General features: G+C 39.0%; 2 protein-coding genes and 1 pseudogene across 3 annotated transcripts in view; 1 reads left to right on the forward strand and 2 right to left on the reverse strand.

Annotated features, from left to right (window-relative positions):
- Tmem255a (transmembrane protein 255A) overlaps positions 1-4,394 on the forward strand; it is a 49,956-nt gene extending 45,562 nt beyond the window's left edge. The window contains exon 9 of the mRNA XM_048336043.1: positions 1,770-4,394. Coding sequence (XP_048192000.1) covers positions 1,770-1,928 — 159 coding nt within the window. The 3' untranslated portion in view covers positions 1,929-4,394. The remainder of the gene's footprint in view (positions 1-1,769) is intronic.
- Positions 4,395-5,323: 929 nt separating this feature from the next.
- Zbtb33 (zinc finger and BTB domain containing 33) lies at positions 5,324-12,421 on the reverse strand. 2 transcript variants are annotated; one of them, XM_048336041.1, is made up of 2 exons: positions 12,243-12,421; positions 5,324-9,356 (listed from the first exon to the last, which is right to left on the reverse strand). In XM_048336041.1, exon 2 carries the CDS (start codon positions 9,352-9,354, stop codon positions 7,339-7,341), a length of 2,016 nt encoding a protein of 671 aa, XP_048191998.1. In that variant the 5' UTR covers positions 9,355-9,356; positions 12,243-12,421; the 3' UTR covers positions 5,324-7,338. The 2 variants fall into 2 exon arrangements, with proteins under 2 accessions (XP_048191998.1, XP_048191999.1); XM_048336042.1 differs by lacking the exon at positions 12,243-12,421 and adding an exon at positions 12,021-12,122.
- Positions 12,422-13,982: 1,561 nt separating this feature from the next.
- On the reverse strand, positions 13,983-14,902 carry LOC125343715 (annotated as a pseudogene).
- Positions 14,903-15,965: the final 1,063 nt, after the last annotated feature.

A 15,965-nucleotide genomic window follows, 5' to 3' on the forward strand; every position in this document is an offset into this window, starting at 1 on the left:
AAAAATGACAAAGGGGGAGTTTGAACAATGCAGAATAGAAAATTAGGGAACCACTGTACATTCTTGTACTGCATAACATTTCTGTTTATGATGGACAGAATATACAGTTGTGGTCCCATATTTTGACATCAAAGCCATCTTTGTATAAGTATACAAAGGATTGAACAATAAGACTTCTGAATGATGCATTTCTCAGAACATATCCATGATGAATCAAAATATCACTGTGCTGATGCTTTAGTACCTGGAATCTTCTTGGGGGAGGGGAAAAGTTGAGTTTGGGGGAGGATCTGACTTGTTATAAGTCCACTGTCTTAAGGTAGTTTGCCTTTAAAGACTCTCCCAAGATCTACAATCCTGCAATTCTTCACTCAGAGTGAAAAAAATAGGTATGGTAGGAGGGGGAAAGAAGAGGAGGCGGAGCAGCTACAGTCTCTTCTCAGTCCTGATAGTATTGTGGTAAGGGACAGATATTTCACTGTTATAGGCAAGACCTAGAAACCTAGACATATCTTTCCTAGAAGTGCAGAGTTCAAGGCTGGAGATAAGAATCATATAACTTGTCTCATGCTCAAGAAGCCACAAGTCAATGTTGACTCTAGAATGTTATAGGCCTGGGAAAATAATATGGTCTACTCCGACTTTGGCCTAGCAGAAGTAAGATATGACCACTCCACTGCCCACTACCTATCACCCCAAAATAGTACTTGAGTTCTTGAGAAAGGTCTAAGTGGCTTCTACCATACCTGAGACACAACTGAATATTTGCAGATCTCTTATTACTTCTCTTGGCTTATTTTGTTCTTCCTGAAATCCTAAAACTGGTTTCCATCATCCCTGTAGTTCTTTCCTCCAGCCTGCAGAACTCAGGGAGCTCCAGCCTTGCCTCCACTGTGACTGTATCTTCTGAAAATAGATTTTATGTTTTATTTACAAAGCATGCCAAGTTCATCTTATACACTCTTGAAGTTATATTTACTCATTCAAGATTTATTGAACACCTACTACTTGCCAAACATTGTGCCAAGCCCTATGGGATAGAACAATGAAAAAATAGGCTAGCTCTCCTTGAGTAGGAAATTATTCAGGCTCCATGTGGACATGGGCCAGGGAAAGAGAGCAGCAAACAATTGCTAACATGGAATGCACAAGGTATTTTTTTTCTAAAAATCCATACAAGCCCCTTCCCTAAAGTTAAGAAAATAACCCACCTGTAATCCTAGCTACTCCAGAGACTGACCCCTAGGGAATCTTGGTTTAATGCCAGCCCAGGTATCTCCAAAATAACCAGCAAAAAAGCTGGGCTGGAGGCATGGATTGAGTGTCAAGAGTGCAAGCTGAGGAAACACAAGTCACTAAGTTCAAACCCCAGCATTGGCAAAAAAAAAGAAAGAAAAAATGAATCTTCACCCATCATTCTTACCATTGGTATTCTTCTCTTCGTGCCTTTGCTATTTTTTGCTCTCCAATCTACCTTGAAGATTCCCAGATATTTGTACATGAGGCTTGCAGGATTTTTTCTTCCTTTTTTCCCCTTCCCTGCCTGCCAAGAATAAAGTGAAAACCTTTTATTCTCCTTTCCCTTGTTCTCTTTTTTTTCTAGTGATAAAACAGGGGGCCTCATCTTTCATGCCTTCATTAGCTTTGTAAGGTTCACGAGCTGTTTTCCCAAACAGAAACAGCCTTGGTGTCTATTTAATGTTAAAATAGAAATGGATATTCAGGGGACTGCAAACTGTCTAAACTGATGTTTTCTTTTCATTACACAGCATTCCAGTGTCTTTCCATCCTCCCCACCCTCTGGACTCTCTGATGAACCCCAGTCTGCTTCACCTTCTCCCAGCTATATGTGGTCCTCAAGTGCACCACCTCGTTACTCTCCACCCTACTATCCACCGTTTGAAAAGCCACCACCATACAGTCCCTAAAGAGGAATGCCTGCTGGCTATTGAGATTATTGTGGCTTTTGTATTTCTGCTTTAGTGGAAATGGGTAGGGTACAAAATTTAAAGCAAAGCGTGACTCATGCATAACGTTTTTTTGTGTTTTTTTTTTAAACAAAGGCCTGCCAAGCTAGGGAAAGATAGGGATGAAGCTTACTTGTGCTCAGTGAAAAGCATGGGTGGCTAGGCTGAACCCAACATTTCCAAGGACAGTTTGTAAGCAAGTCTGGGGAGATGGCCCAATAAGAACATTGCATGATTGGACTTGCATTACTGTATGCTCCATGCCTGTTTTCAGGAGAAGTGCAGCTGTCATCTGCTTCACTTTTGGCAAAGGAATATTTTCCTAAGGCCCTTGGCAGATTGCTACCCTAGCACCTTGGTTGAAGTACCTGGTTGAGAGGCCCTATCTTTCCCTACACTGCCGTCAGTCTTTAAGGAAGAAAAAAAAAACCTGCAGTGGATTGGGCTACACAGTAGTTCCAGCACAGAGGGTTCAAGCTAAGATTTTGTTTGCTTGTGTCTGGATGTTAAAAAAGCTGCCCATATCTTACTCCTTTCTCCTCTGTATTATAAAAATGGCTGCTGTGATTATTCAGCTCAGCTTTTGTTATTGGTACCTCCTAATGGGAAAAGTGCAATATTCCCTCATCTTGCATAGTGGGAAACAGGATTGTTCTGGAAGCACTGAAAGACAGAGCAACATGTCAACTGTCTTAAGTGGATCTCAGTGATATAGTTGGCATTTTAGGAGAGAATGGTTTGACTACATGTTGCATTATTACAAAACACATTTGCTACTCGGGATATAAATCTTACAGCTGAAGTTCAGAGTTAAAAAATGCTAGATTAGGCTGGGTCATGATATGAGTTGTTACTATTGTGACTATTTAATCTTCAAATATTGTGCTTCAGCCCCAGCAAACCGCACGTATCTTGCACCCCGACCCCCCAAAAGTCATTTGTATTTTAGTATCACTGCTCTTATTGGTCCTTTTTCTGTTGAGACCAATCATGACAGCATTCAAGATTATGAAAGTATTACAATGCCGCTTCAAGTCTGCAAAACTTCAAATGTAGCCAACTTGACAAATTCTTAAGTGTTACAGTAGATTTGAAATCCATCAGGCACATTGTGGTATATTTGTACAGTTCTTTTAATTACACATAGCTTTAACACATCAATTGGATGAGTTTAAAACACTTTGGCACCCATGCCTTCAACTCAGAATGAACCCATACATTGGGAACTTATGTTAACCCAAGAATCGACAGGTCTAAAAGAATGATAATCCTACACTTGTGAAAATACAGGGGCTACAGGAGGGTACCTAATTAGAAAGTTCTGCAAACACAGAACATATACTGGAAACATTTCCAGCCAATTTCGCTACCTCCCAACTTGCTGGATTAGAGGTAGCAGACAAATGCTGGTGCTCCCATCTACCTTGTAGACACCTGGTCATCCATGTCATCAAGGCACAAGAAGTGCACTCACTGTTCATAGTGAAGATGAAATATTTTGTTCAAAGCAAAATATTTAGTTTAACTTTCAGCATTATGAATGTTGTTTTAGCCAGATTTCAAATCTGAAAAACTATAATCCTTTTGTGTCATACAAAATTACTATTATTTTTTACAGTTCTGAGCATATTAAAATTCTATTGGATTTCCAAAAAAGGACTAATAACCAATTGACTTACTATACAATTATCAACTTGTAATACTCACTGAATTTTTTTGTCACTTACACATTACCTTTTGCTTTAGTGAACATGTATATTTTTAAAGGCACCATTACATGGTATATCCTACATTTATCATATTTCTTAAAGTGTTAAGATTCTATGACTCATTTCTATGTATTTTTCTTACTTTACAAAATAACTTGAAACACTATAGATTTTGTAACACTTAATTTGAGCAGCTTCTTTTTTATTACATTGAATTATATAAAGTGCATGTAACCTTAGAAAAATTAGTATTTGCTGCTTTACTTTTTTTTGCAAAACATTTGCTGTAATGAAGGCATTTCTATTTTCAATATGTATCTTGACTGCATTTTGTAATATTTACTGCTTCCTTCCTAATTCTGCTTTAAAGTGTTGAACTGGGCATGAAACATTAAACTATTAATCCAGAACCTGTATAAACTGGATGTTGCTTAAAATCTGTATCACTGCCATGTTGGAAACCCAGATTGCTTTTGTGATGTTTCAAATTAATAAAAGTATCCTCCTCCTTACCCACTTACAGGCACCTTCATGCTATCTATAAAATTATAGCAAGCACTCAAAAAAGTGACCAGAGCAAACTCATCTTTTATTATTATGGTTCAATAAACAATGATGCGTGATTAACTAACACATAAAACCTAGTGGGAATTTTTGCCACACCACCATCAGAAATAAAGCATAAGTTTCTTGCTACCAAAAAAAGAAAAATCCCAGCAAAGACAAAACTGAAAAAATGGACATAGTACATTCCTGTACAATTTGTTGAAAGATAATCTTATAAAAATGCACTCAAAAATTAGAATTGAAACACTTTTATTTCTGCCATAAGCTCTATGAAACTAATATCAAGTAATGGTTAATGAAAAGTAGAACTTAAAATGTCATGATAGGATAGTACAAATGTGAAGTATTTGGGGAAATGCACATTTTATATGTGACCGAAATAAAGAAGCCAGTGCTATTCAACCGCATTTCTTAGAATATGCGTGTTATGTCAATATAAAATACCTTAATATTCACCATTTAGTACAAGTTTAGTAGGAAAAATGTGGCATCATTTCCTAATAGTGGTTATATGTGGGGAATCATTACCACCAATATGATAATCATTTAAAGTATTTTAAGAGTTAATCCTACAAGATTGTTTCAGCATTTTTAAGTCTTTGCTTAGTTTGACCATTTTATCATTTTTAAAAGGAATCTACTCTTTCATATACTTCCTGTCCAGAATATTTACAGGGAATTTAGCATTAGGAAAATTGTAATTAACTTGAAAGAGAAAAGGAAGGTCAATAGCCAGAGAAAGCTATGTAGTAAATACAAAAACCCCATGATAAGTTTTAGACAGCATCTTGCTACAATTTCCAATCCAATAAAGCCTAGAAGTGACAAGTTTTTGTCAAAAGTTTATTCCACATGAACTCTGAACTTTGGACATGGAAACTTCTAGAATGACTGAAGACCCTGAGATACATGCAGGTAAGAGTCTTCTGGAAAAATTACACTTTAGCTTTCCAGTTTCCCTTCTCTCAAAAACCTTCAGAAGTTACCTTCAGTAGGCACAGTTTAAAAATTCATACTTCAAATTTATAGAGCCCTGCAGCAAACACTTTCATCAGTATAACAGATAATTTCCCATTACAGGATTTCTGACTTATCATGATATGCTTAGTGAGACTAGCAGTTGAGTCTGAAATAACTGGAAGTTCCGCTGGCATCAATATCAATCACATTGGTAGAACCAACTATGTCTGACTGGTGAAACAGCATTAATGAAATAAAAAATATATGACAGGACATTTCAGAGTTTACCCTATACTCAAAGAGCAATGCTGTCAGTATCTACAAAGAAAGAAAACACTGTGATTAAAAATCATTCTTAAGTTATAAGGTGATTTCAAATTTTCTAAGGTACACTTTATAAAATGATTTGAACGTCTAGGTTCATAAAACAGTATGCAGATAAGTGTATATCATTCCAGACCTTGATAAGCCAAAGAAATATTTTTCCTTTTTCCTTGTATTACTGCAAATACTGATGCCTGCTATCTTCAGCTACCAGTATTTCTTAACACTGAAACCACTATCTCCAAATCTAGCTTACCATTAGAAGAATTGAATACATGAGCAAATATGATTAAAGCTTTGAGTTCAAAGTCAAGAAATAGACTACTTTTACAATTACATGAGCAGGAGAAAGAAAATATCTATGTTGAACTAAGAAATACTTAAAGTTATGAATAGCTAATGACAATGAAACAATAATCTTTTCCAGTGGCTATTAATTTTTTTCCTTCCCAAAAATTTACAGTTCAAGCTAATCTTGTTATAAATGGTAGGCTACATATTTGTTCCAACCTGCTTCCTTTCAGTACTAGCAATTAGATGCAATTTAACTTTATTTTCTAAGTGTTTAAATATGTTTCATCTTGAAAGGAAGTAAGGTGGTATTTGTTGTTGTCAAATGGGACTTTACAACCTTATACAACATCCTATATGTAGTTTCTGATTGCTTTAATAGTGCAGCAATTTGCAGATGGGATAGTCCTAATTATCAAGAGTTTTTAAAAAAACACTCAAAGAACTTGCTGAAAAGAAAATACTAGATCACCACATACACTATTTCAAATGAAAACTTCCTATTAGAGATTCTAATATAAACATTTAAAAATATATGCCAGTAGCCTCCACCCAAAATACATAGGAGTCTCATCTATGGGATCTATCATTTACAAAGATTATACATAAATAATGTATAAAGATTCATTTGGTGGCTTTCAGGTTAAAAATTTATAGCATTTCAGAATATTCTCAACCATAATGAACAAAAAGAAATCTCCATTGAACTCTACTTTTTCTATCCTGTAAGAACAGGGAATTAAAAATAAGTGCAACAGAACTTTTTGTTTCCTCCTGTCTGCAGGCAGTAGCTCATTCTCCATATATTTGTTTTTCCACTAAGTTTTTTTTGCCCAGAGACCATACTGCAAAGCCTATAATGGCCTAGCCACCAAAGTCTTTTACAGTCTGTGTGGTAATGAAAGCCAAGTGTTAATTCTAATTAGCTACAACTAATTTATTCTTCATATGACTTGTTTGCATTGCTATTTTCATGGGAAGAGGCAGGAGGTCGCTATCCATTTAAGACTAGCAGAATACACAATGAAGTAAAGATTTATTCTGAAATTTTCTAGAACAATTTTTGGCAGTCCTTTACTTTTTAATACCATATACAAGACACAACATACATTTTAGTCTTGATGTTAAAAAAGAAAACTGGGAATTGAGCAGTAAAGTGCTAACATGAAAGGGGGGGAATTGTAAAATGTACTACTAGGGTATGCTAGAAACTCCAGTGATTTTCAAAGAATATTCAGACTGTTTCAAATTCTATCCGAGAAACAATCTCTCTGAATTTTAATTTTTTTCTTTGAAATGAGCTGAAAGCTAACTAAACAGATGCTTGGGGGCACAACTTTTCAAGTTCTACTCAAACTTTCAGAGAAGATTGCTTCTAAAATTATTAACAAACAATTCAACTAGACTACCTTCAGAGGAGGTGCTAGATCAGATTAACCTGTTTTCACCCTAATTTGTTTTACAGGCTTTTTGTAATCTCTACCCCTTAATCCAGCTCCATACTGATATTTCAAAGAAGTTCAATAAGACTCTGGTATTATAAATTCAAACTCAGTACTGCCATCTGTTACATTCTGTTTAAAAATGGAATCATTTTCCTGCTGAATAAAAATATCTTCCCAGCTCATTGGCTTGTTCTGAGTAGATGTAGTCCCTACTGGTGGTTCTTTGCCAGCATCAACCTTATAACCAATACCATCATCCTTCATGACAGGGATAGTGCCTGACCTATCAGAAAGGTATGCATACTGTCTGATCTGTAAAGACTTGCATGGATGTAAACGATAAAGCTTTGCGTCCCCAGAAGGATCTTGACTATGAACTGACTTTATGTGTGAAGACATGAAATGATAGTTGATGAAAGTTTTGCCACATGCCAAACACTGATACCGTCGCTCCCCCGTATGATGAATTTCATGCTTTGTGCGGTATTCTGCAAGAGGAAATACTTTCTCACAGTAACGGCATGGATACTTCTTTTCCCAAGAATGAATGTTGAAATGTCTTCGCAAACTTGTCAGACAGACATAGGACCTTTTGCATACAATGCAGATATAATAGACCCTTCCATCTACTATTAACTCATAGTGATCATCATGCTTTACTTTCATACGTTTGCTTGTAGACTCACTGTGAGACGTTTTTGATAGTTCATTATCAAGTTTGGCCTCCCCCTCGTCAGGGTCATCTTTGACAGGGATCACGATATCATAAGTATCTTCACCAATATTTGCATAAACCTTGCAACCAGTGGACAGTCCTTCAATTTCAGTAGCTGTATCTAAAGTAATGATCTTCTGACCCTCCATGAGATATTTTGATCCTAAGCTTGGATCATTAGTGTTTCTAGTAATTATATCTGAAACTTTTAAAGAATGCGAAGTTGGTTCTTGCACAAGTGTAGGAATCTGCATCTTTTGTACCAATGACCCATCAAAAGGAGCATTCTGAGGGGTATCAGCCTGTGGGACCAAAGAGGTATTACTGACTGCTGAGTCTGGACTGGAGCTAATAGTATCATCATCATCATCTATAATTTCCTCCTCCACTTCTTCATTGACCTTGCTTTCTGTTAAAACAGCACTGTTTGGTGTCTGCTGATTCTGTACCAATAAGTTGATAGGAGACGACATATGACTAGGAAGTGAAGAACTGACAATGGGAGGTGGAGTAAGCGGTGTCTGGCTTAATAAAATAATGTTGGGAGTCAGATGGGTTGGAGCTGAAGATACTAGCAATTTTTCACTTCCTTGTATTTGGTTCAAAGTTGCCTGATTCACAGGAGTGGGAAATTTCTGAGTAGGTGTGATACTTGTTAAAGGAGGAGAGTTATTACTGGCACAAGGCGCCACATCAGAAATAGGAACAGGTCCTGGTTTAGGCTGGACCTGGGTTACTTCATTGTTACTTGGCAAAGTCTCCTTTCCAGGCAAAATCTCAGAGCAGAAAATGACATCATCGTCATCCTCATCTGAATCAGTAACAATGATTTTTTTCGTTTCATAATCTTCAGCAGATAATGAAAAAGACTCTGTTATAATAGGCATGTTAATAGCCCCATTGTCTTGAGTTTCATCTTTTGACTTTTCTATTACAATGTTTTTGTCACCAGAATCAGCAGGTAAGGTTTGAGCATTACCTTCCGGTGTTGTACCTGAGATACCTTTAACCTGTGACAGTGGGACACCCAGCTCTGCTATAAATTTCACTCCTAACAACTGGCCTGATTTAATTAACTCATCAAGTAAATCTGCTCTCACACGAACAATTTTAGAACTATAGATGTAATTGAGAATCTCTGCAAAGATCTCGGCTCTGATGAAGCTCAGTTCAACGACCTGACCAGCAACTGAGAAGAGCTGATGGAAATATGTACTTGAAGCCGAAAGAATATTCCTATGGGCCCGAAATTTTCGATCTTCCACAATAACGGTAACATCACAGAAGAGTCCGTGACCACGTTGCTCATTCAAGGAGTTAAGCAGACTGCCAGAGTATTGAATGTCTGTAGCAGAAATCAGTTTTTTGCTCTCCATGCCTATAACAGAAAAGGAGGAGGAAGGGATAAGGAAGGTTTAGGGAGACAAAGCCAAAGTTTCTTATTTAGAAAATTAAGCCACAGAGTCATTAGTTTATTCAATTTTAACCAAAGTTTTATATAATGTTCTGGATTTTATATAAGTTGTTTATATAAGCAAAATTTTGTACCATATGTCTAGTCTTAAAACTTCCAAGTGAGATGAGACAAAATAATTTTTACACTGAAGAGTCATCTGTGGTCGAAACTTTGTTTGACTCTCAGACACTGACATTTTTACTAAGCACTTCTTTTTAAATGCCAATTCATTTTTCTTAGTCTTAATTTTGTATTTTCTCAAGAAGAGGTAAGAGTTAATTTTTAACTGTCCTAAATTGTTTTAAGAAAAATTTTCATCACTAATTCACAGACATTACTTCATCTGTAACTGAATTATTGAAATAGAAGAACAGTGTGTGTTCAATATTTAGTTTGAAATACATGATCTCAATTTTTTTTGTGTGTTGGGACTTTTTGAACTCAGGGCTTCGAGCTCAGGGCTTTCTCACTCATGACTAGAACTTTACCACTTGAACCATGCTTCTGGTCCTAGCTCTTTTGCTGGTTAATTGGAAATAACAGTCTCCTGGATTTGTTTACCCTGGCTGGCTTTGAACTGTGAACCTAAGATGTCAGCTTCCTGAGTAGCTTAGATTACAGGTGTGAGCTACTGGAAATCATATTTGAAAGCTACTTCTTTTTTTTTTTTGATTTTTGAGTTAATCTCTTTTGAAAGATACTTCTGCAGCCAAGAACATTTACAAACACTGCCAATTACTATCTAATATAATGTACTATTATTGTTCTGTTCCCAACCCTTGTCTTATCTGTGTTGTATATACTCTCCAGACATGCAATGTTAAACAAAGTGCCTAATGAGGTCAATGCTACTATGAAAAATTAAAGACAATGAAAAAGGAAAGCATGCTATTTCTTATTAGTTATTTACAAAAAAACAACTAATGCATTTCACTTGGCAAAGAATTAATGTATATTGATACAAGAACTTTTTCTCAACAAATGAGTGTGAAGATAAAAACATTAACTTATTGGAACAGAGAACACATTACTGCAGTACAGTTACACACTTCAGAGAAGCTTATTCATCATAATAATGTCACAGTTGTTTGACACATGCACAGACCCAACACCTATATATAAATGCAACACACATCATTTATGGGTCTTATGTATTTACCACTATTTGATAAGTACCTTCACAAAAGAAATATTTGACTGTTGACATGTTTTCCTTTTAGACCAAAGTAAGTTCACATTGTGTGGACATGTGTGTATGTAACTTACTTTGAATATATATATATATATAAACATATATAAACTTTATACATATAAGTAACTGTGCATATATATATGCAGAATAATGAAACTCACCAAACACTGAAAATGAGGAGGAGCAAGGGGGTATATAGGTGTATTATAGAGAGAGTGAATTTGCTCAAAGTACATGGCTTGAATCTACAGGATTATTATGGGACTTCCTTGTACTATTAACATATACTAATTGAAAAATAAAATAAAGTTTAAAATGTATTCTTTCTCTTTAATGCTACCCAAAGATTATTATTGTCAGTACTTAAGTTACATACACATGGAAGGGAGAATATGTCAAATATCCTTTAAACAAATTCAAAATTGTACCTTAAGGGCAAAAAAAATAGGCCAAAAGATGTAAAAAAAAATCAAGGAGTAAAAATCTGTTAGGTCTAGCATTTTAACAGTATCAAGGAATTTCAAGGTACCAAAAGGCATTCATTGGGTAGGGTGACCTTTGGACAAAGTGCCAACAATCTCGGGACTTCCAAAATATTGGGATCTTAAGAGAAGTCACTTTCAAGTGAAGAGATAGGTTTGGGAATACAACCGCATGATTTTTATCATTTGCAAATAGGGTTTTTGATGTGGGAGTGTGTCAAATATTACGTGCCTAGGTGATCCTGGGTCTTGGTTTCGTTTTGTTTGGGTTCCCTCCCTTCCGCCCCCCCCCACTCCCACGTCCCACCTCCGGGCTCATCAGGATGGTGCCAGGGTCATATGTAAGTCGGTCAGCACCGTTTAGTACACAAGGCACATTATTGTGTGACAAATGCTGGAGGGAGGGCAGGTTCAGAGGAACTGGCGATCAAGAGAAAGATAAAAGCCATGGACGAGGGAGTGAAACCAACCAACACGCGGCTCTCTGCTGCAGCCGAACTCCATCTCCCTCCACCTCCCTTGTGTTCTATTGCACGCGGGGCCAGATGCAACCCAGGTTTTTAAACCTCGATTCACGTGAAAAGCTACCTTTTTTCCTAATGCAGATGGAGGTATCCACAGCTCACTGGAAAGAGGGAGGGAGCAAAAGGGAGGGAGGGTTCAGGGGTGCAGGAGAAAGTAGATGGTGCTGAACAGTAGGGTGCAGTGTTGGGGGGGTTGATGAGTAGAAAGCAGGCTGCATTGTTATGCCCCCGGAAGGGGATCAGAGAGGAGGATGGGCTGTGGCAGAAACGCTGTAAATCAAAGTAAGGGGTAGGCGGAGAAAAAGAGGTCCCCCCAAAGAAAAGCAGAAGGGTGAGGCCAAAGCCAAGTCGATCTCGGTGGCTTGGGTTCCCATGCCTCGGGGCCTACCTAGAGTACTGGCAGACCGTCAGCTCTTCTAGGGGAAGCCAAGCACGACGCGGCCCTCCCGGTCCTTCGGCATTCCCAGGCCCACACAAAGAAAGCGGGAGCAGCAGAGCCTCCAACTCCGCCGCTTCCTGGTTCAAGTGAGGCTAAAGCAGCTGCGGCCCAAGGAGCCAAGTCGGCAGCGCGCGCCTGCGCCCCCTCCCACCCTGCGGCCGGCTCCCTCACCTGCTTCCTAGCGCCGCCGCTGCCGCTGCTTCTCCTCCTCCGGCCGCGGAACGGTGGGGAGGATTCCAAGAAGCCGTTCGACTCCCCGGGCGATTTTGCTTGCTGCTGCGGCTGCTGCTGCTGCGGCTGCTGCTGCTTTAAACGTCGCTCCAGTCTTTGGCGACGTCAACGCGGCGGCTTGGCACCGCTGCGACAGCTGCCCCACGCAGCCAACAGAGGGCACCGCTTGAGAGCTAAGCGCTCTGAGGCCGACGTGCCTTCCTCTTCCGAGTGCGCTCCGGACGTGTCCGGAAAGGCCCGAACTCGACGAGGCTCCACTTCGCAGGAGCTGGCCGTGGATCCACCTTCGGGCTCTTGCCACGAGAATACTGGGAAGCTCCACTGGGCCACAACTTCCTGAGTGGGAAAGGGGGGGCGGGGGAAAGAAAGCAGAAAAGATGGGGGAACGAGGAGGAGTGGAAGGAAAGTTATTGCAACCAACGTCAAAGCCAGGCAAAGCCTTGGGGCTGGCCCGTGGGGGCTGGAAATCTCTGATAGCGGAGGCCGAGTTAGGAAGATCACTTGTTGGAGGTCAAGGATGGTTCAGGCAAAAAGCACTGGGAAACCTTACCTATTAAAAAAAAAAAAAAACTAAAAAGGACTAGAAAAACAGGGCACAAAGGAACCTAGGGACTCCTGAAAACCCCGAGTTAAAGAAAGAAAGAAAAAACAACACTCTACACCTTGTATAGTATAAAACTTTTAGACACTATATGGTTGTATTTCTTTTGCAAACAAATTCTGTTAGATGAAATGTAATCTAATAAACGATCAAATTAACTCATTAATTCAAGTGCTAGCATAAGAAGACAATAACTAAACTATTGTACATTTATTTATTTATTTGGTCTGTGCTGGGGCTTGAACTCAAGGTCTGGGCACTGTCCCTGAGCTCTTTTGCTCAAGGGCAATGCTCCACTTGGACCCACACCTCCATTTATGGTTTCCTGGTAGGAGTCTCACAGGGACTTTTGTGCCCAAGCTGGCTTCATACTGCAGCCCTCAGATCTCAGCCTCCTGAGAAGCTAGGATTACAGGTGTGAGCCAGTGGTGCCTCGCCTTTTTTTTTTTCTGTCATGGAGCTTGAACTCAGGGCCTGGGTGCTGTCCTTGAGCATTTTTACTCATGGCTAGTACTTTGACCCACAGCACCACTTCTGGTTGTCTGCTGGATAATTGGAGATGAGAGTCTCAGGAACTTTCCTTCCTGGATTTGCTTTCAACCACGATCCTCAGATTTCAGTAGCCTGAGTAGCCATGATCACAGCGATTGTTGTTCCTTCCTTGGAGATGGTGGAGGAGGCGGGGGTAAGGGTGATAGAGGAGTCAAGATGCAGACACAGGAAACAGGTCTCAAGGGACAAGTACTTTATTACAGAAGCACAGCAGCCTATATACATTTTTTAATTTAAAAAATTTATTTTCATATCATATTCTGAGTTAAAAGCAGTTATAATATATATGTGATATGAAGAGACTGATGTACAATCAGTAGGTCTTAAATCTTTTTTCAATGGATTTTCTCCATCTTGCTGCTTAGTAGTAAAAGGCATTTTTAGGTTTATATAAACACATTCCTTATGACCACTTTCTTCACAGAAAATTAGAATATAAATAGCAATGGGCATTTAGTAAATAAGTCACAGGCCAATCAGTTCAAGTGTGCATTTGTAGAATCCAACGTCAAAGAGTTTCTGAAACTTTAAGACTGAGTGGGCTGCAATGTGTCCAACATGGCTTCAACTGCCTTAAGAGAGTATTTGGTTTCCTTCTTACTTCGACCTGCAAACTGATAAGCTCTGTTTATCTGACTAGCAGCCCAACTAGCATATTTCAGGTTGTCCTGTTTCATTTTTTCACTTGCTTTTGGATTTGAAGCAATATGGCTTGCAGACATGTAGAGCCCAAACAATGCCCTCATATTTCTGTTGTTCAATTTCAATGCCTGTGCAAAATACTTCCTTGAAAGTTCAAGATTTTCAAGTCCACCCTGGCTATACTTGAATTCAGCATACTGATGACAGTATAAGTGGTTGTGTGGATCAGTCATCATAAGCTCCTTTAAACAAAAAGCTGCTTTTGCATAGTCATGTTCATTGATATAAAGTTCTGCCAGTTCATGCCAGGCTTCTTGGTCTCCAAGAAATTATTCCAGATAATCATTCAGTTGCCGAATAGCCTCCACATTTTTCCCTTGGGCTTTTCGAATGGCAATCTTCCGCTTTCTTGCAGCAGGGTTAGTTGGGTCTTCTTGCAAAATTTGATCATATACTTGTATAGCATCATCATATCTTTCCATACCTTCAAATCTCATGCCTGTTAATCGCTTGACTCTGTGACTGCCAGGAAACTGTCTTCTTAACTCCTGAGGACAAAACTAAAGCCAAATCATCTCAACCATAGTCCAGGGCTGCAATCATTGCCTGCTCATAAATGATCCAAATATCATCTCCAAGCTTAAAGGCATAATCATTAATTAGTTCTTCTCCAACTTCTACAATTTGTTCACTATTCCATAAGTTTTCCTCTCTCCATTTTCTCATCTTATCTCGTATTTCTTCCCAGGTGACATCGTAAAGCTCTGAGACCTTCGCCATCTTCCTAGAACCTACAGGCAGGAAGAGTAAGAGAGGAATTATAATACCCTACTCATCCTAGCAACCCAATATAACTTATTACCTTAAAGGTTAAGTTGTTTACCAGGTTCTTTGGCTCAGTTCTCAAGAATGAGGAAGGTGCGGTGGTAGCTGACATGGAGGAGCTTGTGACCAGGGCAAACAACACACAGTGTTCTGCATGGTCTTAGACACGCAGTGTGCTGTCATGCCATGTCCCTTAGGGCAGCGGCATACACTCCAAGGCCAGGCTTGCCTCCCACATCTCCCCCTTCCTTTTGTATTTGAGCAAATATCACTTCTGCTAATAAGGCTGTTCTTAAGGCTGGGCTCTTTTAAGTTGTAAGAAACATTTCAATAATAGCAGCAACACTAAAACAACTAAGCCAAGCAAGGTGTATAGCACTAATTTGGATCAACTAAACCATCCAGTCAAAGCATCCTACACCTCGCCAAGAAACCCATGCAAAGCCTCAACAGTATCTAGTATATCCACTCGGTTATTATTGACTGTTAAAATATCTTGTTTCATTTGTAGCATGTATTGCTGGAACATTTGATTCCAAGGCCCTTGGATGAATAAAGACATATTTGTTAAGATTTTTTTTTGGAGTTACCATGCACCTTATAAGGTGTGACACAGATAGCTGTATAACTTGGGTGGCAGGATAGCATAGCAATCCTCCACAGCTGATCATTGTCCTCCCTGAATAAGTCTAATTGATGTTGGATTATTCCCATCCTGGTCATTACATGTTCGTTTATCAGTTCCTGTGTTTTAGAGGTCTCTGCCATACTGGCAGACAGAGAATTTTGCCTTCAATAACAAATGATCTCCCCCATTGAGGCAGGCCCGAGCAATTGTCTTCCAATCCCTTGGGCATAATGCCTGTAGGTCCAAATTATCAATTAGGGATTAAGTACAGGGAGCAGTTGCCCCATATTGAGCAGTGGAAATCTTAATTTCTTCGAATTCCTTAAAATTTAAAATACCATACTGACAGTTGCCTTCGTCTTGTAAGACAGGAAAAAGTTGGAAGTCCCCAGTGTCCGCCCCCTGCTCCTTTGCA

This window comes from Perognathus longimembris, chromosome 28 (assembly GCF_023159225.1).
Source record: "Perognathus longimembris pacificus isolate PPM17 chromosome 28, ASM2315922v1, whole genome shotgun sequence".
Classification (NCBI taxonomy): domain Eukaryota; kingdom Metazoa; phylum Chordata; class Mammalia; order Rodentia; family Heteromyidae; genus Perognathus; species Perognathus longimembris.

Coding starts and splice junctions, on each gene's coding strand:
- Zbtb33 (XM_048336041.1), bottom strand. CDS start 9,354: ATGGAGAGCAAAAAACTGATTTCTGCTACAGACATTCAATACTCTGGC.